Genomic DNA, 26,017 nt, shown 5'->3' with positions numbered 1-26,017 from the left:
GTTGATAAACAGCGTGGTGAACAGAGCTAGGCTTTGGATCAGAGGGTTCAACTTCTGGTTCCACAATTGCTGAATAAGTCACTTGGGCAAGTTTTTTGCCTCTCTGAGCTTCCATCCAACAGATAATACTCAACAGTGAAGTTGGAAAATAATAAATGTACCATAGTTTGATAATGTTTAACCCATAGTAAGCACTTAAGTGGTGGTTTGCTATTGCTCTTTTTCTTTTTGTCCTATTTTGGAGACAAGGAATATCCTTCTTGCAATCAACTATATGCATATACTTTACCATCTTTTGTTTTGCTGTTCTTATAATATTTTGTATTAGCCTTTTCTGGCTTAGATTACGTTTTGGCTCAAATATCTTCTAATATACTGTAGGCCTTCTAATAATATAAATTTGAGAGTTTGGAAATACAGATTTACAGTACAGTGGCCTTTTGCTTGGTCTTTTGCCATTTCAGCACTTGGGAAATACAAAGCATGTGAGAGTGTTATTCTGTTATCCACGGATATGCCTCCAGAGCTTACAACGTGTTTTTTATGCTGAGCATTTAGTCCACTATACTCTGTCAGAAGTAAAATGATCTGATTTCTTCCCCAAAGTGTCTTATTTTCATTTGCTTGCTAAAAACTGAGAAATGTTTTGACAATTTTGGACAAATGTTTGGACACAGTTGATACAATTCAGGTTGACTACAACTGTGGCGTTTGTGTTGACTGCTGGATTGGAGACTTTGGACTCTAGTGGAAACTGCTCTGTCTCTAAGCCCTTCTGGGTACATCCCAGGAGCCAGGCATGGGGCCTCTGCCACTGTACTATAGATGTTTGTTCATTTGTCTCCACGCAACTGTCAGTCCACTAAGGGCAGAAGCTGAGTCCCAGCATGGTTTGAAAGAATAATGGTTGATTGAAAGAAGGAAAGCCGTAATGAGAAAGAAAGATGAACAGTGCATACATAGAGGAGGACAAGCAAGAAATGCCAAGGCTTTAAGGAGTCAAGTGATCAGTGCAATGACTGGTCTGATTCAGGACCTCTTGAATCTCTCATTTGAGAAACAAAAAGGTCTTTATTGATGCAAAAAGGTTAAGGATAGAGATGTGGCCAGTTAGCCATCAATCATGAGTGGAAGGAGTCAACTCTGAGAGGAATCTGGTAATCCTGTGTGTTAGTAATAGTACATAACTTTTTTTTTTTTTTCAATTGAACATTTCAAAAGATGAGTTGCCTCTGGGATTTTCTCATCTATATAGGAAGGTGACTCTTGGAGGAACCTGTCTATCTAAGCTTCCTATAAGATGATGTCAGCCTCCAAACTTGACCCTGAGTAATCTCTGCAGTTTTGTGTTGGGCATTATGCTGAAGCCATTGTTTGTGAAGCAAGTATAATTTTTTATGGCTGAGCTCAAATGAGTTGAGTTTGGTCTCTTTGATTCATTTCTTTCTTTCATTCATTCATTTTCCCCCTCAATGTTCAGACAGACAGTCGAGCACACTGGCAGGGGCAGGCGTGATTTGGTGAATGAAGGTGGACCAGCCCCTGGCCCGCCCCTGTTCTGGGCAGCTGGCCCCTCCTGTGGAGGGTGAGGGGTGCCTTGATGGGAAAGGCAGGATGTAAAGGGGCACAGGGTGAGGCATGCGGGGCAGACATGGGGAGGAAGTCACTTTAATTTAGATTGTGGCCTGAAGTATAACTTCATGTTCCTGACAGATAGCTTAATTTATTAATATTTATGGCTCCTTGAATAGAGTATATTTTTCTAGCCTCTCCTTACTTTGTACCATCAAGCTGAGGCAGATCCAGAGTAGCCGTGATGCATGGCAGAAAGCCACCCCTGTTGGCTGCAGACTGGCCTCTGACTTGGCACCGGCCTTGTTTCTGCCAACACACATGGTCCATTGATTTCCCTCCATCCACCCTGGGAGTCACAGCCACACTGGGAGAGCATCATGAGCTGGATGCTTTCACTAGAGCATTTGGGAATTAAGTAAATCTCTTAATACCTACTGATATCTTCCTTTCTCTCTTTAAAGATAAATAGTTTTTATTATGAAAAATAAAATATATACAAAAGAAAGATTGTGTATGTGTGTGTGCACATGCATGTGGATACACTTTTCAGAGTACACATTAAAAACAAGCTCCCACGGGGATTTCCCTGGTGGTCCACTGGTTGAGAGCTTCTACTCCGAGCTTCCACTACAGGGGCATGGGTTCAATCCCTGGGTAAGGAACTGATATCCCACATGCCCTGCACAGTGTGGCCAAAAAAAAAAGAAAACAAACCCCAGCTCCCGTGTCCTTACCACCTAGCCTAAGAAATTAAACACAACCAGTAGTGTGTGCTGCGCACACCCTGCCTTGTCCGCCCTGTTACAATCAGGACCACTGGTCTGAATTTTTGTTCAGTGTTCTCTCTTGCCCTTCTCTTTTACTATGTTTTAAAAGGTCATATTTACGCTTGTGCTAGATATTACAATATCAGACTATCACTGTGGACCAACAGCAAACAAGAAATAAGCCAGAAAGCTGTTTGAATAGATTGCTTGATTGTATTCTTGTAAAGAGGAAAATACACTGGTAACATCAAAGTGCTTTAAAAAAAAAAAAATGTCAAAACAAAAGCCTTTCAATTTCAAAGAAAACCTTAACAGGGTTTGTTAAAAGGGTAAGGTTTTTACAAACCAGGATACTACCCATGGACCTGGTATTAACATGACAAGGTATTACTCCAGTGCATTTAAAAGGATTTTGTGGTATCAGTTTACTGGTGTTAAAGCACATATTGACATGTTAATTTCGAGACATGATTGACATTGTATTACTTCAATCATATGAAATAGATCATGTCAGGAATAGCTCTTTGGACAAACATTCTTGAATTTGCTTTTTTTTCTTTGTGGTTGTGATGGATGTTGTTTGTATTCTGTATTTGTGCCCCCCTCCATCCAAAATGGAAGAATATCAAGTTTTGGGTATCATATTTGACTACTGTAGAAATGACCCTTAGCAAGTTGATTTCACAACTTTGTGATTGTTTGTCAAATGATTTTGCAGGTGCTTTCAATTTGAAAACATATTTTGAAGATCGTTATTGCTCCACTACTGAGTGATACTTTGGGGCAACATAGTTCATTTAGAGGGTTTCCCTGGTGGCTCAGTGGTAAAGAATATGCCTTCAATGCAGGAGACCCCGGTTCAATCCCTATGTTGGGAAGAACCCCTGGAGGAGGGCAACCCACTCGAGTACTCTTGCCTGGAGAATTCCATGGACCGAGGAGCCTTTGCAGGCACGACTGAAGTGACTAAGCAGCAGTAGCAGTTCATTTAGAAATTTATTTCCTAGAGCACGTCAGAACAGCTCTGGTTTCCATTCTGAAGTTTATCTGTAAGTTAATATGTAACTCAGAATACAAAGTTGGCCAGTTGTAAAAACATGTGCATATTACTTAATCTTTTTATTTCATTTCATTTCTATGTTTTTATTCCTGAGGCAATTGGTTTTTCCAGGAGTCAGCAGGAGACCTTTCCCCCTATCAATGAGTTTTTAAACCACAGTTTTAATACTTTTCACAATGATTTTTGCCACTATACCATAATCGTAAATCTGAGGCCTAAAAAATACCTATGTATATCTTATTCAGACTGGGAGTCCAGTCTACAGTGACATGGGATGACGTGGATTAGAACAATAGTTTCTCTACATCTCAGTGTTCTTTATATTTGCATTCTTTAGCCATTTTAACTAGCCCCTTAAAACTCTCTTCCATGAATAATTTTACTATGTACTTCCATAATACTCCTAGTCACTTTAAAAAAAAAAAAGCCTGGACAAAGCAAACCGTTTCCAGTTGTTTAAGAATCCAGTGAATTCATCCCTGGCTTGGGCTACATGGAATGTAGTCTGAGAAGGAGATCTATGTTTTCCTTTCTCTTTTCCCACACAGGAGAAACTTGCTAGCGGGTTCATCACAGCTGATCAGAAACTTCTGTAAGCACTTTGGGATTCTTTGATGTGCATGTAACCACACGCAGTGTAAATCTCTACTGAAACTTCTCCCTGAGACCAGCTGTGCAGAGTACCTTATTCCTAGCATTTCTCTCGGTTGATTGCCCTTCTCTTGGTTCTCATGCATCACGACTTCCTGTCTCCTTATCCATACTACTCTCTGTCCTGGGGGCTCATCACCGGCAGAGGAACGGCAAGGTGATGGGGTGACTCCTCAGCATGTTTAGGGGGGAGTATAGGAGATGAGATGAAGTCTTAGCCGTGGCTGAGGCTGGCTTACACTGGGCTCTGTGAGCCACTGTGAGCACTCAGACCTGATCCTGGCTGATGTGGGGAATCCTTGGAGTGTTTTGTGTAGAGTGATAGGATCAGAGAGGCCAAGATCTCTCTGACCTCTCCGTTTATTGGCTGCAGTTAAGTGGCTGAGGGTGAAGAGAGAACCAGCTTAGGAAGTCACAGAAATAACCCAAGTGAAAGATGATGGTGGAATGGACCAAGATGGTAGCACTGGAGGAGCATGGAGAAATCCATTTCTAGATATATTTTTAGTGGAGACACATGTTTTGTGACGGCTTAGAGGTAAATTGTGAGAAAGAAAGGTGTCCAGAGTTTTGACCTCAGCCACTGGAAGGCTGGAGTTGTCACCTACTAAAGTGGAGGGCAGATTTGGAGGTGGGAATCAACTTTACATTGTTAAATTTAAGATGCCAATTAGATTCAAGTGACGTTGGGTAAACGCTTGCATATGTGTATGTGTGTGTGTGTACGGGAGTAATCAGCATTTAGGAGATATTTAAAGCCCTGAAACTAGATGAGGTCACCAAGAGAATGACTGGATAAGAGGTCAGAGGGGTGAGGGACTCCCTGGTGGTCCATTGGTTAAGAATCCACCTTTTAGCGCAGGGAACACGGGGTCAATCCCTGGATGGGAACTGCGAATCCACATGTCACAGGGCAACTAAGCCTGTGTGCTGCAACTATTGAACTTCTGTACTCTCTAGCCTGAGCTCCACAATAGCAGAAGCCCTCTTGCACTGCAACAAAGACCCAGTGCAGCCAAAATAAAAAAAAATTTTAAGAGTTCAGAGGGATGATCTGGGACTGTCTAGCATATAGAGGTCAGGGGACTACAAAAGGAGGCGCTAATGAGATGAGAGAACCAAAAGGGATGAGATACTGATACTAAATTGGGGGAAAAAAAATTGTTCCAAGGAGGGAGTGATCAATTGTATCTAATGTAGTTCAGTCAATAAGATGAGATTTGAGAATTAACTGTCAATTTAGCCACATGGAAGTCGTTGGATTTCTTAACAAGAACCGTTTTAGTGGAGTGCTGGGGATGAAAGCCTGAACAGAGTTTATTAAGAGAAAATGGGAGAAGGGAGACTGGGCACAGTGACTGTGGACAATTATTTTAAGATTTGTAGATTAAAGGAGGGCACAGAGATCTTACCTGGGGGGCAATGCAGGGTCAAGATTTTTTTCCACTGAAGTATATTGTGTATATAGTATAATAAATACTATATAAATGTATATAGTTCTTTGGCTGATGACAGTAACTCAGTAGAGAATGAAAAATTCAGGAGAAAAAGTGAGAGTTGCTAGATCAGTGTCTCAAGGTGGCTGAGAGAAGATAAGACCCAGTGCACAGTGGAGAGGGGTACACACATTTCCTGCAGAGGAAGGACAGGCCACAAATGCAGACGGAGGGTAGGATATGGTTGGGGACAAAGAGAAGTTCTCTTCCAATTCTATTTTCTCACGGAAACAGGAAGCACAGTCATTAGCTGAGCAGGAGCAGGGGAGGCCCACAGTTGAGGTTAAAGAGAAGGTATAAAGTAGTCATTTAGGAAAGTGGTTCCTTGACGGAGAGCGGGATGTGGGAGGATTGCTTGGCACCATTAAGGGTCCTGTTTGAAGTTAGTGGTTATGGATTTAAGGTGAAGCCCAGTCAGTGGGATTGTGTGCTTTTCTCCGTCTGTGACCAGAGTCGGACACAACTGAAGCAACTTAGCAGCAGCAGCAGCAGCAGCCCTGGTAGAGATGCAGAATGGATGAGACCGTAAAAGGGTTGCAGGACTGATGGATTCTGGGTTTTAATGTGTCTGAAGGATTAATAAAATCAGGGTTTTGGAGGAAATGTTCTGGAAAGAGCAGAGGTGGTCAGTCAGAGGGTAGAGAGCCTGAAATAAGATTGTGGAGGGGGCACAGGTATTGATGATAGGATCTGGGTCAGCAGTTCTCAACCAGGAGCAATTTACCCCTGAATAGGGGAAATCTGTGGTTGTCTGAAGACATTGTTGGTTGTCACAACTGGAAGGGAAGAAGATACTTCAGACACCTAGTAGAGGTCAGGGATGCTGCTAAACATCCATGTACAGGAGAGCCTCCACAACAAAGAATAATCTGGCCTGATTGTCAGTAGTGCCATGGTTGAGAAGCCCCATCTAGACTATGATTATGGGAATTAGTAGCTGGGATAAGCCTGAGGACAAGATTATTGGAAAAAAGAAGATAAAGAGACCAGGGTTTTGGAAGTTTCTTCCTAGACTAATGGAATCTCCAAGAATTACAAAAGGAGTAAGAGAAAGAGAGTCAGGGATAAGAGGAGGTTAACTAGCTATGTATGAAGTTATTTTATTTTTCTGCAACTAGCTGATTGGTTGAAGTTGAAATTGATTTTCCTGACTCTAAAAACTACATGTCCAAATTAGCCAGAGTGATGATATGTTGTTGTTTTTAAAAGCCACTTGTGCTTGGCATGTACGAGGTCCCGGGTTCATTCCCCGGCACCTCCACCTAAAAAAAATAAAAAAAAATAAAAAATAAAAGCCACTTGTTTTTTAACCAGTTTTCACATAATTGTCTGTCTTAAATAGATTGTCTAAAAACCCATTTAGGGATTTGGTTGGTCTTTTTGGTCAAAATTACATGACTGTAAACTTGGGCACTTGGCCTAGTTCCATCTTTAAATAACTATTCAGGGTAACAGTTCTTGCAACTAAACCTTGTAGCAGGGATCTTGTTTGAGAAAATCGTTGAGAAACTTAATTTATTGATTTTAAAGACTGTGACTTTCCTTGCAGTACTCCTCACCGTGGAGAAAACTAGTCAAAATCACACAGAGTAAATAAGGGTTACAAACCAGTGCTGCTTCCTGGAATAAGTCAAATTGGCCAGTCTTGTGCTTTTGTCTTTCATTTTGAGCTCAAGTGCCCTGGGGCTGCTTTTCTGCCTATCCACAATAGCAAGGGATGTCCTTTGTTTGCTTCTTGCTTAAAAGAAGGTCTTGTTTTGAGGTTTGGACCATGAATAATAATCTGTTGTTCTCTATAATAATCATCCACCCTCTTTAGCAGAAAAAAATCTACTTGATTCAGTGTGGCTATCAGTTTATTTAGAAGAATGGCCAAAAGTGCCCATTGTGTCCTGAGAATAAACATTTGGAAGATAGTTGGGTGAATGGGGGAGTACTCTTGCTCTCCTTGGCCTGGAGTCATAAAGACCTCAGGAAGAAAAAATTCTGAAAATGACCATCAGTCCCATGTGACAATACCCTTCCTTATTCAACTCATCTGTTACATTCTAAGAATAATTGGAACACTGTAGCTAGGGATTCTCTCCCAAGTATTTCTTTAAAAAATATCTTATTTTGAAAATGGGTGTTTTTAATCTTTTCTGTATTAGCTCTGTTTCCACTTTTAGGCCAAATTAGTTTCTTTCTAATCTTCATTTAGTCCATGAAAAGAGTTTCTTTTTAGATGAAGATTATTCTATCTTAGCAACAGTCCTTAATAATTCCTGCAGTTGCCTCTGATTATAGATCTTGAAATGACAGACATTTTAATTACTGCCTTCCGGGCTTAGGCTAACTGAAAAATTCAATGAGTAGAGGAATATGTGACCCAGTGTGGTTAGTTATTTCTTGAGTACACCTGTTATCTGACACACTGAAATTCAATGGTAGGTAAGATTTCATTAACGAACACAAGATATGTTATGCTTTTTTTTCCCTTAAATATAGGAAAAGAGTGTGTTAAAAATAATGAACATGGCTTTAAAATAAAGTGATCTCTTACCTAGAACAGTTTAAATTGGTTTAAATATGGAAGATGAGAAAAGATCAACCTGATATAAATTGAAATGTAGGAGGTGAATATAAGAACCATTTAAAGAATTAAAAATATGGCCTCCACATTAAAAACAGAACATCAGAGAAGCATGATGAGATGTCCTTCAGTAGATGAACTGATAAACTGAAGTACAAAGGATATTGTTCAGCAATAAAATGAAGTGGTCTGTCATGCCATGAAATGATATGAAGGAAGCTTAAAGGAGAGAAGCCAATCTGAAAAGGCTACATTAACTATATGATTCCAACTATAGAATATTCTGGATGTTAGTGATACACTAATGCAAAGTGTTAACAATAGAGAAAACTGGAACTTGAGGAAAGCAAGAGGGAAATATATGGGAACTCCCTATTTTTTTTTTGCCTGAAGCTCAGAGTCTTAACCTCTGGACCGCCAGGGAGGTCCCAGGAACTACCTACTTTCTGCAAACCTCAAACTGCTCTGAAAATTAAAGTCTGTTAATTCAAAAGAAAACATAAATATTAGGTAGAACTGAACTAGGAAAAATGTCTTCTTACTGAAAAACAAAAATCCCAGACTCTAATATACAGTGGTGATGGATTACTGTATACAGTTTGTAATGTTCTTTTATCTTTTCTTTATCCTCAGATAAATATACACAGTGATATTCATGCTAAATCCTACTCCTAAACTTTCCTTGTTCCTCTCTCTCCAGTGACATATGGTGTATCAGCCTTGGAGGTGTATACACCAAAGGAAATCTTCGTGGCAAATGGGACACAAGGGAGGCTGACATGCAAGTTCAAGTCTACTAACACAACTGGCACGTTGACCTCAGTCTCCTGGAGTTTCCAGCCAGAGGGGACCGACACCACAGTGTCGGTAGGAATGCTTATTTGATCTCTACTGGTCCTATCTCATGGTGTTCTTTTTATTTTTTTAATTAGAGAATAATTAAAGGATATTATGGATATATAAAGGATATATATATTATCCTCTAATTAAAGGATAATTAGAGGATATTATGATGGTTTTTGCCATACATCAACATGAATCCGTATTAGGTATACATACGTCCCCTCCCTCTTGAAACATCCCCACCTCCCTCCCCTTCCCACTCCATTAGGTTGTCATAGAGCACTGATTTTGGGTTCCCTGCATCATACATCAAATTTCCGGGGGCTATCTACTTTACTTGTGGTAATGTATATGATTCAGTGCTATTCTCTCAAATCATCCCGCTCTCTCCTTCCCCTACTGTGTCCAAAAGCCTGTTCTTTATGTTTGTGTCTCCTTTGCTGCCCTGCGTATAGGATCATCAGTACTATCTTTTTAGATTCCATATATGTGTGTTAATATACAATATTTGTCTTTCTTTTTCTGACTTACTTCACTCTGTATAATAGGTTCTAGGTTCATCCACCTCATTACAGCTGACTCAAATGCATTCTTTTTTATAGCTGAGTAATATTCCATGTACCACAATGTCCTCATCCATTCATCTTTCAATGGACATCTAGGTGCCTCCATGTCCTGGCTGTTGTAAACAGTGCTGCAATGAACACTGCGGTGCATGCATCTTTTTCAATTCTGGTTTCCTCAGGGCGTATGCCCAGTAGTGGGATTGCTGGGTTGTATGATAGTTTTATTCCTAGTTTTTAAGAATCTCCATACTGTTTTCTATAGTGGCTGTATCAATTTGCATTCCCACCAAGAGTGTAAGAGGATTCCCTTTTATCCGTATCCTCTCCAGCATTTATTGTTTGTAGACTTTTTGACGATGGCCATACTGACTCATGTCACGATGGCCTCATGAGATTCTTTACTTCTCTAGTGTGATTAATGATGCATTCTTCTGATTGAGCACTTGCAAAATAAGTCAGTGAGACTTCAGGGCCCTTTTCTTGCCTCAGACTCTCCAGGAAAAAAAAATAAGTTCAGCATGTCTTAAATGCAACTTTTTATCTGTATTGTTACCAATATTAATATCTCTATCATCTATCTACTGGGTTAGGATATATATCTGATTTCCAAATCTTTGAGTGGACTTGTGTCCCTCAGGATTTATAAAAAGGGAGACCCTTGGGTGCTGTGCCTTAGAAGGAAGGAAAGATGAGGTAAAGTCAGAGATTACAGATTTAGTTAACTTCCTCATAGGGTCCAGTTAGGTATGATTCTTGGTAAAACAGAGTCCCAGAGTGAGTGAGAGCAGGAACCCATACAAATATAACATGCGAAAACAGAGTCAGAGGCATTCTGTTCCTTGCCATAAACATGTTATTAATGTGGAACATGTATCCTATAGATACAAAATTAAACATACAGATTTACCCAGCAGAGTTCAAAAAATTATTTAAATTTGTGATGATTTCCCACTGATATCTTTTGCCAGACTAGAAGTGAGGGACATAATCTATAGAAAGTAAAGCATCATCAGGAAGACACCCGGATGCTGTTTCCTTTGAAGAGCAGTTCTACTTATGCTCAAAACATCCTTGTCATGTGGGTCATGCATGTTTACATACCCTAAGCCTTAATATTAAGAGCATGCTGGGAACTTTCCCAGTGGTCCAGTGGTTAAGAATCTGCCTTCCAATGCAGGGGATGGAGGTTGGATCCCTGGTTGAGGAACTAAGATCCTACATGACTTGGGACACTAAACCTGCATGCTGCAGCTACCTGCGCACATGTAGTTGGCAGCACAAAGAGTCCATGCGCCACAATGAGACCCAGTGCAGCCAAAAAAATAAAAGAAGATGCTGTATTTCTGGTTAATGCTGTATTTTAGCTAATCAATTTATACTTACGTACCAATCTGATTATAGTTAATTCCAGAATGTTCAGTTACTGATACAGGATACTTTAATCCCCAGATGTTGGTGGACAGTTAATAAGATGAGTAGGATGCTCTTCATTCTTATAGATTTTCAAGAGAAGTAAAATCAAGCCCAAAACACCAAAGATGGCTTTTCTGGTCCATGGAATTAGGGTCCTTGTGTCTAAAACTGAGCTCATCTTTTTTACCCTATGTTCCCTTCTCTGCTAGTTATTTTTGGGTATTTATTTTCTTCTACGGACCTGATTTTTTGGTTTTTTAATCTTGTGTTTTGTTGGTGGGGTTTTTGTCCTTCCCTCCCCCATCCACAGCTTCTTCCCTTCCATGCTCACACTCAACCAAGAAATAAGAACATTTGCTGAATCTTCCTACTTTGTATCTGGCATCTAGATTTTTGTTAACCTTCCTGCTTTTCTGCTCTCTATTACATGATAAAAACTCTGCCAGGGCTAGTGCAGTAACACCCGTGGTTATTCCTCCACTTTATTTCATCCCTCTTTCAAGCCACCCCTACAGTCCACCAGGTTCCCCATCTTAAAACAGTTCTTTCACCTCATCACTGCCCTCTTCAGAATCCTCATGTTTCCCATTGCAAACAGTTCTTGTCTGGAACTCAAAACGCCTCATAACTGAGTTCCAGTGCCACTTATGTTCTCCTATGTGATCTCCTTCAGTCTAGCAGAAAGAACTTATGCTTTGTTTTCCACTTCTGAGCTCTTAACCATTTACGTTCTGTCCCATCTTCACATTCTAATCCCTCTAAATCCCTCTTTTGACCTTTTAGCTATTTTTTTTTTGGCCATGCCACAAGGCATTTGGGATCTTAGTTCCCTGACCAGGAATTAAAACCGTGCCCTCTGCAATGAAAGCGTTGAGTCTTAACCACTGGACCACCAGGGAAGTCCTCCCTTTTCAGCTGTTCTTAAAACTCCCAGCCCACGTTATCTTGGCCACTCCTGTGAAAGACTGTGCCTTACTAGAACCGTTTTACTCTTCATTATCTTAAATGGAAGCATTTTAAGGGTAGAGACCTGTCTTATACTTTTGATGTCCCTCAGGATGTTATCACTGGCTTTTACTTGATAAATGTTGGTTGATAAGGAGATCTGATTTCCCTGGTGGCTCAGTTGGTAAAGAGTCTGCCTGCAATGCGGGAGACCTGGATTTGATCCCTGGGTTGGGAAGATCCCCTGGAGAAGGAAATGACAACTCACTCCAGTATTCTTGTCTGGAGAATTACATGGACAGAGGAGCATGGTGGGCTGCAGTCCATGGGGTCACAAAGAGTCAGATATGACTGAGTGACTAACTTTCACTTTCAAGGAGATCTAGTCCCTTTTGTGTATGAGTTTCTTTTGTTTTTTGTTTTTTACCATTTTGTTACTCTTTTCTTACTGGTTTGACTAAATCATTATCAATCAGCGCAGTTCAGCAAACATATACAGTTCCAGTGATGTGCCAAGTGCAAAAGAGCTCAGAGACAAATACAGTTTCAGAGGCATCAGGTCTAATGAGGGAGGGGTTGCAGAGACCCAGCAGTGGGAAAGGGTGTAGTGTAGGTTTTCATTACTGTTTCAGAAATGCAGGGCAAGGAATGTCTGTAGATGAGGTAGAAAGGAAAGCAGAGACCAGATGACAGAAGGACTTGCTTGCTAAGCTAAGAGCTTATGGTTTATTTCCTGGTAAAGAAGAGAGGGTGAAGGGCTTGGGCCAGGCAAGATATGATCAGACATGAGAGGCATTAAAATAACAGAAATAGCTTAAGCTTTGAAATCAGAGCTGGGTTTGAATTCTGTCTCTTAAGACCTGTGACCTTGAGTAAGTCACCAAGTTTCTGAGCCTCACTTTCCTCACTTGCAAAATATCTGGCAGGTGAATCGTACCTTGTAGAGTGGTTATGAGTGTCAGAATGTTATTTTTCATGATATTTCACATTTCTGTCCATCTTGCAAGCAGAGGCCTTGGCTGCTTTTCTTGTACAGTGACTAGTCTTAGAAGGTAGAGAGGGTGTCTCCTTCTGGAGCAGAAGACAGGCTTGCTTACTGTCCATGATAGTAATGTCTCCCTTTGGGGCAAAGGTAGATGGGCTTACTGCCCATTATAAAAGATTGGAGTTTTCCAAGCTTGGGGCTCCTCAGCTGTCATGCAGAGCCTCTGTGTGCACAGCATTCCCCCTAGTCTCTCCATGCTGTCCTTGTGGACTTGGAGGGGCAGGAGCCACAGATAAAAACATGCTGCTGGCTGTTTGTAAGTAATAGGGTTGTTTGTGTCCAAGTCTTCTAACAGGAGAACAAAGAATTCCCATGAGTCTTGTGTTTCTGCCAGCATCTGTGAACCTATGGCTGATTTGCAGAGAGGATAAAATCTCAGAGCCTTCATAGTTCCTGATAAGCATTAGTTTATTTTAAACACAAGGTATATATTTGATAAATGTTTTTTTTCCAGTAATCATTTAAGCATTATGGAGGATGGATTAGAGGAACTTGAGGCCAGTTAAAAGGTCATATAGTCCAAGATAATGAGGACATAAAATCAGGTAGTATTGGTGGGAATCAAATAGAAGAAAGAAACTTAGGAGATAGAATTGACAGGATTGGGAGACTAACTGAATGGGAAGAAAGACGAATCAATGATAATGCCAAAATGTATGGTTTGGGAGACTGGCATGCTGCCATCAGTCAAGATGTGATACACAGGTAAAAGATGGAGTTTATAGGATAAGGTGGCAAACTTGGGAGGGTGGGGACAGCTGAGCGGTAAAGTAAGGCAGTTGGATTAGGAGTCTGGAGCTCCAGAGAGTACTCTGGATGAGAGAGAGATTAAGAATTTAACAAAATATAGATGGCCATTAAATCATAGGAATGGATGAGATTGCACAATGGATAGATTTCAGCTTCTATAAAAGATTCTGAAAATGTTGTGTTTGGATTGCTAGTACAGCTCAGTGGTTGACTAATGCTGATTGCCACCCCCAACCCTACTATTTCCCCATCGGTGAATAAGAACAAAGACATTAGGCCTCCAGCAGAGCCACGTATGAAAATAGATCCCCACCCTCCAGGCCTGACCTTACTTTCAGGGAACTGGGTTTGAGAAAATTACTTTGAGAAATGAGTTCCTTTGCTGAAAGCAGGTCTGCAGAGAGAATGAGACTGAAAAGAGAAAGGGCTAAAGGCTGAGCCTGCAGAGGCAGACCAAACTCTTTTGGGTTGTCTGGGCTGTGTTCCTTTCTCACATCCATGACTTTTGTGTAGGAAACAAGTAAGTAAGATGGGGTAACCCATCAGATTAACTGATCTGTGACATTTCGGCTTCTTTTTCTTGATGCCTTCATGTATCTTAATGGTAAGCTTTGTGAATTAAGGCTGAAACTTTTGGATTCACTGGGCTCAATCATAGTGTCCATGACAGCGTTGGCTTTGAAGAATCAGGTGGTCCTGACTTTGAATCTACCACCTGTTATCATTGTGACCTTGGGCAAATGGCTTAATCTCCTTATTTATAAAAATATGGCTGGTAATTGCTACATCACAGGAGTATTGAAAGGATTAGAGACAATACACAAGTTTATTTCTTCAACTAAAAGAGGATTGGGCTCCATGATTTCTAAACCCCTGTCTGGCTTGGGTTCCATTGCTTGAGATTTGGCATTTTTTTCATCATCACATCTTGATGATGTGGCATTTCTTTTTGGATGCGGTCTTTTCCCCATGTTCTTCCTCCACAATCTTGATTGGAGCTTCTCAAATGAAGTCTTTTTTTAAAAGAACCCTTCACAGCATGCCTATACTAGAGTTTAGAACTTCTGCCTTTGAGAATAGCTCATGTGTTCTTTTTTCTAATTGCAGTTTTTCCACTACTCCCAAGGGCAAGTGTATGCTGGGAATTATCCACCATTTAAGGACAGAATCAGCTGGGCTGGAGACCTTGACAAGAAAGATGCATCAATCAACATAGAAAATATGCAGTTTATACACAATGGCACCTACATCTGTGATGTCAAAAACCCTCCTGACATTGTTGTCCAGCCAGGACACATTAGGCTCTATGTTGTAGAGAAAGGTACTTCCTTGAATATTTTTGCAGTAGTGATACAGTCCCCTTAAGAGTTATGTTTCAGGATGTGTTTGAAAGGGGTATTTCTGCCATACAGTTATGATCCCTGTTTCCATGGACTGTGGCTCTACGAAACATCCGTGGGGGTCAGGGAACTCATTCTAACTGGAATGTTCAATTTCTCCATTTATATACCTGCTGTCTGGAGCATATGGATCAGATTCCAGGAGTATGAATTTTTCATTATTAGTTAGAAGTAAGACCAGATTCATTACATGTGGTGGGTAGTGGGAAAAGAGATTAGTATTGTTTTAATATTCTGACTTCCCTGGTGACTCAGACGGTAAAGCGTCTGCCTAAATGCGGGAGACCCGGGTTCAATCCCTGAGTGGGGAAGATTCTCTGGAGAAGGAAATGGCAACCCACTCCAGTACTCTTGCCTGGAAAATCCGGTGGAAGGAGGAGCCTGGTAGGCTACAGTCCATGGGGTCACAAAGAGTCAGATATGACTGAGCAACTTCACACACACAGTATTCTCCAGGAGAAAGCTTTAATATTGGCAGAAACAGTATAGCTATTTCTTTACATTTTTTTGGAGAATAAGCCAGGAGATGCAGGTTCTGGATCTCATTTTGAGACAAAGTCTGCTTTGTTGGAGAATAGATTGAGGTAAATTCACATACCCAGCTTTTCTTTGAGTTAGAGCATTGAGAGGGATTATATATAGAGATAGAGATATATATATATAAATTTGTTTAGTTCTGAAGCTCATTCTTTATCAGTTAATGTTCATATGTCACCAGTTAGGTATTAGGATATCCTAATTTGGATAATAAAAGAGTATGATGTAATTGCTAAAGGAAGACACTTGTTTGTTAACTTAATACAATTTTATTTGTTCTCTCTATAGCGATGTACCTTAAACCTATTTTGTTGTTCTTTCTCTCTAGAGATTTTGCCCGCATTTCCAGTTTGGGTAGTGGTGGGTATAGTTACTGCCGTGGTCCTAGGTCTCACTCTGCTTATCACCATGATTCTGGCTGTCCTCTATAGAAGGAGAAACTCTAAACGGGATTACACTGGGTAAGAAGCTCTGCTTTCGAGGGGAAAGTTGGAGGGAAGGAGTCAAAATTTGTGAAAACTTCTATATGTTGTATGGAAAAAGAATGATGAAGAATTAGCTACTGTTAGCTTTCATGTCGGAACTGAGCCGTCTCCTTGGAAGGTGTTCTGACGTGGGCAAGCAGAGATCAGTGGACTGCTGTGAAACATGAAGTATGTGCTAATATCTGCTTCAGTCTCCTCCTTAGGTTTGGTGAAGTGGACTACTCTGTAGTCTGTTCTCTCTGAGTACCTTCCACTCCGAAATTAGTATTATTAAGCCACAGATATCTTTCTCCAATATGAGTTTAATTTGATCTCTTGGTAATAATCTTACAAGGTTCTTCTTTTCAATTAGGTAAATGTAATAATCATAATAATACCTGGGAAGAATGTGCTGATAAATGACTCCTACCTGATGTGATGATGCCAGACTTTTCCTGTTTGTAGTTTTATAAGTAGTTTATGACTTTGATTGTTCTTAAATGCATGGCTAGACTCATCCAAGAGGGATAATAAGAGTTGAATACCAAAATACACCAGCAGGAAAGAAAAGTAGACTTTCTTTTTGTTTGTGGCTTCTCAAAGAGAACACATTTGAGCAGAGGTTGCGTGTCTAATTGAAGGACCCTCTCTTTTTGCCACTCCAGCTGGACAGCTAGCCCATATAAGCTCTGTAGAACTTATGTGGTAAGACTTGAGAGTGAGGCTGGGTTTCAGCTGATGGAGCACGAGCTGTGTCCCAAGTGCACGAAGGGACTGTGATCTGAGAGGGTTGCATGCCCTGGACTCCTTGGCTGGTGGATGGTAGGGACCTCTCTCTTTGGGCTCTGCTGCTTTACTTTTTAGGAGTGCTGTGTTTTAAGGAGTTTGAGTGTTCAGATTCAGATATCACTTGCTTGAAATGTGTCTGTTTTGCTGACTGTACTCGTTCCCTTGCATGGTGAGTAATTTATGATGAAATATAACCGGAACATTGGTTTTCAACATGAAACTAATCCAGGTGGTGACATGCCAATCTGTAGTTCATGCTTTTGGGTTAATGAAAGCACAGAAAAGTGTGCCTTAGAATCTTGCATGGCATCATGAATGCTGCTATTCTTCTTACTTGTGTTTTTTTCCTCCTCCCCTGCCTTTTCTACCTTGGTGTGCCAAGATCAGATCCTGCTTATCTTCCACTTCTTAAGAAAAGCTGACATAGACGACACATTGGGACTGTAACAGGGCTGGGTCTCCTCTCCCACTCCCACTAGACACATGGTAACCAATCACACTGGCTGTTGCTGTTAATATTCCTGTGTGTGTATTCAGCCCATCTCCCTTTTTGACAACTAACCATCTATCTCTAAGCTAACCCAACAGCTATCATGGTTTGTCCACAAATATGTCCTGTGTCTGTATTAAAAATGTGTTGAGTGTACCATCCCAATGAAATTGGGTTGTCAGGTTTTATGGTCATCTGAACGTATATGTTCTTCATGTAAGATGCCTGTGTGTGTGTGTGTGTGTTAGTTTTTTTTAACACTTGAATTGTATTATTACTGAGTTAGACCCTCTTTGTGTTAAAATACTCAAACCATTTTGGTTTGGGGTATATAGCCTCCTGGTTTAGAGAAAGCACAGTTTGCAGAATGCTTTGTATGATTTGATCTTAATAACAACGCTTTAAGTGATTCTCTCCACGCTTCTAAGATTTTTTAAAAGTACATCATAAAGGATTTAAGCTCTGCTGAAAACACATCCCATCAAGGAATCTGTAATGAGTTACTGCTTGGCATCAATTCTGCCTGGTTTCTTTATGAGATAGGCCTTGCTGTTGAAAACCCCCTGTGCCCCTGAAAAAGTTCAGCCCATGTGATGTGGCATTCCAGTTTCTTATCATCCATGACTTTCTGGATTTCCTTTGGTTTGGTTGCGGAATTGGTGGGGAAACAAACAGTGGGGACCCAGGGAATCGAAGGTATGAGATGAGCCAAGACTACAAGCCTGGATCTGTATCTGTCGTTTTGGAAGCACATTCAGAAGAGGTTTGCCTTTGATGATCACAAAAGCGAATTGCCATCAAGAAGGTATAGCTTGCTCCTTTAAACCTGTATGCCAAAGGAAGATTGATAGCAGGGGAAAAAGCCAAAGCAGCCAAAGGATAAATGTATATTATAGCCAGAATCCCATTCAGCAGGTATCATTATTGTAAACTGGGGCAAAGTGGTCATCCCACATTGATTTCTATACCTCCCCTGGAGTAGCATCACTGACTTAGAAGAATTAGTGTCAGGGATAAAAATTAGTTTCAAGAAATGTGATTGTTTTGATGCTCATTGTTTTGTTGAGTTTTGTTTTTATATATCTGCTACTTCATCTTGTCATCACTTGCATTTCTATATTTTATGTTTCCATTTTAATTTTTTTTTTTTTTACATTTGTTCTCCAAATTGCCAACTTATCAGCTGCAATACATCAGAGAATGTGTCACCAGTTAAGCAGGTTTCACGGAAGTCTCCCTCCGACACAGAGGGTCTAGTAAAGAGCCTGCCTTCTGGATCTCACCAGGTAACAGCTGATTGCAGTTCTGTCCACTGTACCATGCTCTGCAGTTCAGTGCTGTGTTGTGTTCTGGGATGCGGAAAAGAATAATACTAAGCTGTGAGAGAGTGAAACAGAAAGACAGAGCAAGAGAAGCAGAGAAGAATGTAGAGGTTGGTTTAGGAGGAACACAAGGAAGTATGTGGAAAAGAATCTGACTTGAGTAAAGGTTTCCACCAAACCACCACTAACAGATTGGCTCAAGCAAAATTAGGAGATGACTGTCAGATGTAAACACTTCTTCCCAATTGCTCAAAGAATTAAAGCTAGTGAACTAGATTCTATATTGCTGCTGCTGCTAAGTCGCTTCAGTCGTGTCCGACTCTGTGCGACTCCACAGATGGCAGCCCACCAGACTCCCCTGTCCCTGGGGTTCTCCAGGCAAGAATACAGGAGTGGGTTGCCATTTCCTTCTCCAATGCACGAAAGTGAAAAGTGAAAGTGAAGTCGCTCAAGTCGTGTCCGACTCTTTGCGACCACATGGACTGCAGCCTACTAGGCTCGTCCGTCCGTGGGATTTTCCAGGCAAGAGTACAGGAGTAGGGTGCCATTGCCTTCTCCGATTCTATATTGAGGTGTACCTTAAGCCATGGAATTCACAGGAGTAAGATGATTTTGGTATTGATAATAAAACAGAAAAGTTATTTTGTATGAATTCTTTAGAAGAAATGGAAAGTAAGCAGTTACTTGAATAATCAGTAGGCTTGATGAACAGGGAAAGTCTGGTTTCTGCTTTTTGTAGAAGGTACAGAGAAGAAATAACTTTTATTTGGAGCTTAGCATGGAATCTAGCATTGTGGTTAATACTGTGTTTTGTCCATGCTGATATAACTATAATTGTGGCGTGGCAGAAATTCCAGAGCTTAGTACTGACTCTGTTCTTCTGGGACAGAAATTGTTAGAAGGAATGTGGCCAGTTATAACTTTGCTCTGAGGAGGAGGGATTAGGGGTGTAGTGGGGTGGGTGGATTTAAGAGGAAGTAAAGAAAAGAATAACAGTGTTTTGTGGAAGAATTACCCCACAGTCTTAGTCTACATTTGTCATATATGGTGAGGACACTGAGGCTTTGTGATGCTCAATTATTAAACCCACTGAGCAGTTAGCGACAGAATTGGGGCTCAAATCTTAGATTTCTAGGCAGCATATATTCTTTCACAGCATCAGGACCTCACTTAATTCCTAGTCTGTCTGTTCATCTCTCTCATTCTTTTTATCTGTGTGTCTTTCTGTCTCTCTCAGTTTACACAGTATGCCTCAGATATACCTAATTCACTAATTTGGATTGTGAATGGGAATAAGGTTGTGAATAAAGGCATTAAAGTTACAGGTAGACATTATACCTAAAGAAGCCCTGGAAACTTTTTCTTCTGCCCTTGAAATGCTGTAGGAGTTGTTCTCCTATTGAAAACAAACTGTGGGGGTAGGGGAAAGAAAGAATGAATTCTATACACTGGAAAATAGGTTGTTCAGTACCATGATTCCTGAGAGAAAGGAATAAAGGGCAGCCCTGTGATCGTCCCAGCTTACTCCTCAAGGCATTTTCCAGACTGCAGTCCTGAGGGGAAACAGAAACGGCTCAGTTGTCTCACTGAGCTGAGGAGGCTGAAATCAGAGTTTGGGGAGGCCAAGGTGGCTAGGATTTATGAGGCACCGTACCAGAGAAGAAGAAACAGTATAGAGAGAAGAAGCTTCAGGATCTGGAGTGGGTCCCCTTGAGCCTTTGCTAAATACAGATTTGTGGGTGCATGGGCAAAACGTCCTGGTGGCCAGAGAAAGAACTGCCTGAAAAGCAGTAGGTTGTACAGTGCCCTGAAACTTACCCAGGACTGGAAATAGTTTGTGTTCTCAAAAGCCAGAATGGAAAAAACTCATTATGTACAGGGTATTGGTTGGAGTTCTCAGAATGGTCACACCTTAGTTGGATAAGTTGCATCCAACTCTTTGTGATGACATGGACTATAGCTCTCTAGGCTCCTCTGTCTATGGGATTTCCAAGGCAAGAATACTGGAGTAGGGGAAAAAAAAATACTGAAATGGGTTGTCACTTCCTTCTCCAAGGGATCTTCCCAACCCAGGGATCAAACCCATGTCTCTTGCATTGGCAGCAGATTCTTTATCACTGAGCCATTGGGGTAATGGGACTAAATTAGCACCTTAGTAGTGGGGCTAAATCAGTACCAGATTATGGATGCTATGGACCCACCATAAAAAGGAAGCATTTAAAGAATCAAACTAATCTAAAAGTAATTTAGGTGTATGCCAACACAAAATCCAGTCTTTACAACAATATAGCAAAATCCAAGAATCTAAATAAGTGTATATATATATACAGCCACAAAGTATATGTACAAAAAAGTATATGTGTGTGTATGTGTATATATATGGTGTTTGTATAGCTGAATCACTTTGCTGTACACTTGAAACTAACACAGTATTGTAAATTAACTATGCTTCAAGTTTTTAAAAAGAGAAACACCGAAAAACAAAATCCAATACCTGCCATTGAAAAATTCACAATGTCTGATTGACTATGTGTGTGTGCTACATCCCTTCAGTCGTGTCTGACTCTTTACAACCCTACAGACTGTAGCCCACCAGCCTCCTCTGTCCATGGGATTCTCTAGGCAGGAATATTGGAGTGGGTTTAGATGACCTCCTCCAGGGGATCTTCCCAATCCAGGGATCAAACCTGTATCTCTTATATCTCTTGCATTGGCAGGTGGATTCTTTGCCACTACCACCACCTGGGGAGCCCACCCCAATACAAAAGTTTTTGGTGTTAAAAAAATTTTAAGTTAAAAAAATCCACAATGTCTGACATCAGTCAAAAATTACCAAGCATACAAAGAAGGAGGAATATAAAACATATAGTCAAGAGAAAAGTCAATCAGTAGAAGCAAACCCAAAAGTGACATAGGTGATAAAATTCAAAGACAAGGACCTTAAAATAAATATTATAAATCTTAAAAATAAACTTAAGGTTGTAAGGGAAACCTTAACATAATATGGAGAGAAATAGAAATATAAAAAAGACCAAAATGGAAGAAACTTCTAGAAATGAAAAAAACATTGGATGGCATAAATGACAGATTAGACACTATGGAAGAAAAATTCAGTAAACTTGAAGAAGCAATTGAAACTAACCAAAACAAAGCATGAAAGAAAAACTGGGAGACATGAACAGAACTACAGTAGTAGGCTAGCAAACAATATTAAGCAACCCGATTGGAGGCTGGGAAGGACAGGGAAGTTAAAAAAAAATTTAAGAAATAGTAGCCAAACACTTTCCATTCTTGTAGCTATTTTACAATTTTTATTCACTCTTGATTTTTGGTTGTGCTGGATCTCTGTGGCTGCAGGTGGGCTTTCTCTAGCTCTGGCCATCTCACACAGGGGCTCCTCCTTGCTGTGGTCCTGGGCTGCTTATTGTGCTGGCTTCTCTTGCTGCAGAGCACAGGCTGCAGCGTGCAGGGGCTGCAGGATTTGCAGCATGGAGGCTCTGCAGTTGTGCTTGGTTGCTCTGTGGCATGTGGAATCTACCCTGACCAGGACTCGAACTCGTGTTCTCTACATTGGCAGGGGGATTTTTATCCACTGTACCACCAGGGAAGTTTCTCTTTTTGCCATTTTTTCCCTGATATTTATCTTCATATTTCTGAGCAACTTTATTACTGAATTTAGTCCCTCCCTGCAAGCCCTTCACTTTCAAGTATATACACGGCCACATGCTTCTTCCCAGTATGGATATGTGGTTAGGTGTTATTTTTCACTGTTACATGTACCTGTTTTTGTCACTGTTGTACTGCATACATTTGGTTTTTTGTACAGTTTTTTTTTGTTGTTTGTTATAGAGCTCATCTTTACTTTGGTTTTTATTTGCTTAGTTTTCTAAGTGCTTATCTATTAATGCACTCCATCTCAAAACTCTCCAGGCAAAAAACTCTGAGCACATTCAGACACATCAGATATTCTGTTGGTTTCATTTTATTCATGGAGACATACATGTTGAAATCTTCTGGCTTTGTTGTGCTTTAGGCTGCTGTATAGGGGTTGTCCTGGGCCTCCCCTCCCACGAAATTTTCTTTCTCTCACTTCTGTTGGACCTCAGATCCTCACCTTTTTACTTTATTCCCATAGTGTGGTAGAACATATCTTCCATAACTTCTTGAGAAAGGATGCACAGCAGATACGAATGTTGAGGCTTTGTATGGTAAACAGAATAATGACCTCCAAAAGATGTCCACATCCTAATCCTTGGAACCTGTGGGATATGTTACATTACATGTCAAGATCCTTACCTTACGGATCTTGAGATGGGGAGATTTTCCTGGATTATCCATGTGGGCCAAATGTAATCAGAAGGGTCTTTATCAGAGGGAAGCAGGAGGGTCCGAGCCAGAGATTTGAAGACTATTCTACTGGCTTTGAAGATGAAGGAAGGGGTCACAAGCCAAGGAATGCAAGCAGCTTCCATAAGCTGGGGAAAGCAAGGAAGCAGATTCTCCCTGGAGCCCCTAGGAGAAATGCAGCTCTACTGATGCCTTGATTCATCCCAGTGAAACCCATCTCAAACTTTCAACCTCCAAAACTGTAAAATAATATGTTTGTCCTCAGCAGGACTGAAATTGTTTTTATTCTCCTCCCTCAAGCTTGACTGAGAATCTGGTTGGGTAGGATTCCAGATTGGAAATCATTTTCCTTCAGCATTTTGAGGCATTGCTGGTTTTTCCAGCTTCCAACGCCAAGAAGTTGATACTGTTCTGATGCCTCCTCCTTTGTGTGGACCAGTTTTATTCCCCTTCTCTTAGAGTCTTTTTTTATCCCTTGTGTTCTGAAATTTTGTAAAACTGTGGGATTTTTTCATGTATTATACTGGCTACTCAGTGGACTCTCAATCTGGAAACTGTCCTTCAGTTAGGATATTGTCTTCCATTATTCTTTGGAAAATTTCCTCCTCCATTTTCCTATTCTCTGTTTTGGAAATTCCTGTTAAGAATTGGATCATTGCCTAGAGCAGTTCTTTCTTATTTTTTCTCTTTTGCAATTTTCTTCTAGAAAATTTCTACAACTTTATCTTCCAACTTTTATTAAATATTTTATTTCTGTTATCTTCCTGTACTTGTTTTCATGAATACATTGTCTTAGCTCTCTGTATAATTTTTTCTTGTTTTATATGATTTTTTTTAAATGTTTTCTTCTGTTATTGTTTCTTTTGAATTCCCTTTTTTCTCTTATAATTTTTGTCTTCATGTTAGAAGCTTTCCTCAAATGCCCAATGATCCTTGGTTGTCTGTTCATAGTGAAGGCACTCAGTAAGTGGACTTAAAAATGAAAATATTAGTCGCTCAGTCGTGTCCTACTCTTTGTGAGACCATAGACTGTAGCCCACCAGGCTCCTCTGTCCGTGGGATTCTCCGGGCAAGAATACTGGAGTGGGTTGCCATTTCTTGCCTGCCCTGTTTTCAGCATCAAGACCCCACCCTGCTGTGCCTGCTGTCCCTGAGTCAGAGCCAGGCTCAGCTCTCCTGAGTAAGCTCCCAGGGTTCTGCCCAGTCCTGACTCTGTGGCATTTCCTGGAGATTAGTGGGAAGCAGTTCACACACTGTGTCAATCTATGCTGTCATTTTTCAGTGTTTGCAGTAGGGCCTCAGGGCAGTTTTGAGAGGAGAGCCTCAGTGTTCCCCACAGTTTGATTCCTAGGTATTTTCTCTGTGCTTAGTGCAGGTCCCTGAAGCCTCTTCTCTCTCGTTGTTGTTCAGTCGCCCAGTCATGTTTAATTCTTTGCGACCCCATGGACTGCAGCACATCAGGCCTCCCTGTCCATCACCACATCCCAGAGTTTACCCAAATTCATGTTCATTGCGCTGATGATGCCATCCAGCCATCTATCTCATCCTCTGATGCCCTCTTCTCCTTCTGCCCTCAGTCTTTCCCAGCATCAGGGACTTTTCCAATGAGTCATCTGTGTGCATCAGATGACCGAAATACTGGAGCTTCAGCTTCAGCATTAGTCCTTCCAGTGAATATTCAGGGTTGATCTCCCTTAAGATTGACTGGTTTGGGGACTTTCCTGGTGGTCCAGTGGTTAAGAATCTGCCTTGAAATGCAGGCGACACGGGTTTGATCCCTGGTGGAGGAATTAAGATCCCACATGCCTCGGGGCAACTGAACCCTTGTGCCACAGCTACTGAGCCTGTGCCACAACTAGAGAATCTGTGTACCATGAAGGATCCCACATGATGCACCCAAGACCCGACGCAGCCAAATAAATTAAAAAAAAAAAAAAAAGATTGACTGGTTTGATCTCCTTGCTGTCCAAGGGACTTTCAGGAGTCTTCTCCAGCACCACAGTTTGAAGGCATCAATTCTTTGGTGTTCTGCCTTTTTTATGGTCCAGGTCTCACACTCGTCCATGGCCACTGGGAAGACCATAGCCTTGACTGTAGAGACCTTTGTCAACAGAGTAATGTCTCTGCTTTTTAACACACTGTCTAGGTTTGTTATCGCTTTCCTGCCAAGAAGCAATCATTTTCTGATTTCATGGCTGCAGTCAGCATCTGCAGTGATTTTGGAGCCCAAGAAGAGGAAATCTGTCACTTCTTCCCCCTTTTTCCCTTCTATTTGCCATTCAGTAATGGGGCCGGATGCAATGATCTTAGTTTTTTTAATATTTAGTCTTCAGCCGGCTCTTTCACTCTTCTCCTTCACCCTCATCAAGAGGCTCTCTAGTTCCTCTTCCCTTTCTGCCATTAGAGTAGTATTATCCGCGTATCTGAGACTGTTGATGTTTCTCCCACCCATCTTGATTCCAGCTTGTGACTCATCCAGCGCGGCATTTCTCATGATGTGTTCAGTGTTTAGATTAAACAGATAGGCTGACAGCAGACAGCCCTGTCGTACTCCTTTCTCGATCTTGAACCAACCACTTGTTCCATACAGGGTTCTAACTGTTGCTTCTTGACCTGCATGCAGGTTTCCCAGGAGACAGGTAAGATGGTCTGGTATTCCCATCTCTCTGAGAGCTTTCCACAGTCTGTCATGATCCACACAGTCAAAGGCTTTAGCGTAGTTGATGAAACAGAGATAGATGTTTTCTGAAATTCCCTTGCTTTCTCTATAATCCAGTGAATGTTGACAATTCAATCTCTAGTTTCTCTTCTTTTTCTAAACCCAGCCTGGACATCTGGAAGTTCTTGGTTCGCATAATGCTGAACATGTTGCAAATCAGGGTTTCTGTTAAGTGACATTACCTGGAGTACCCTTTGTCTTACTTGGTTATTTTTAATCAAGTCATAATGTATCTTTTATTTTACAGTTGTACAACTTGTTAAAGA

The 26,017-nt window shown here is 40.9% G+C and overlaps 1 protein-coding gene across 2 annotated transcripts in view; it reads left to right on the top strand.

Annotated features, from left to right (window-relative positions):
* MPZL1 (myelin protein zero like 1) overlaps positions 1-26,017 on the top strand; it is an 84,205-nt gene that overhangs the window by 47,508 nt on the left and 10,680 nt on the right. Inside the window, exons 2-5 of one of the 2 annotated variants that reach the window (XR_014053389.1) lie at positions 8,822-8,988; positions 14,791-15,004; positions 15,949-16,081; positions 16,750-18,649. Coding sequence is in view for 1 of the 2 variants with exons in the window: in XM_081489262.1 (XP_081345388.1) it covers positions 8,822-8,988; positions 14,791-15,004; positions 15,949-16,081; positions 18,547-18,649 (617 nt within the window). In the remaining variant the exon portion in view is untranslated. The remainder of the gene's footprint in view (positions 1-8,821; positions 8,989-14,790; positions 15,005-15,948; positions 16,082-16,749; positions 18,650-26,017) is intronic. The other variant, XM_081489262.1, reaches the window with a different exon arrangement.

Source organism: Giraffa tippelskirchi, chromosome 5, assembly GCF_054371585.1.
Source record: "Giraffa tippelskirchi isolate mGirTip1 chromosome 5, T2T-mGirTip1v1.2.pri, whole genome shotgun sequence".
Taxonomy (NCBI): Eukaryota; Metazoa; Chordata; class Mammalia; order Artiodactyla; family Giraffidae; genus Giraffa; species Giraffa tippelskirchi.
The sequence above is the reverse complement of the archived record's forward strand: the minus strand, read 5'-3'. Positions and strand labels throughout refer to the sequence as shown.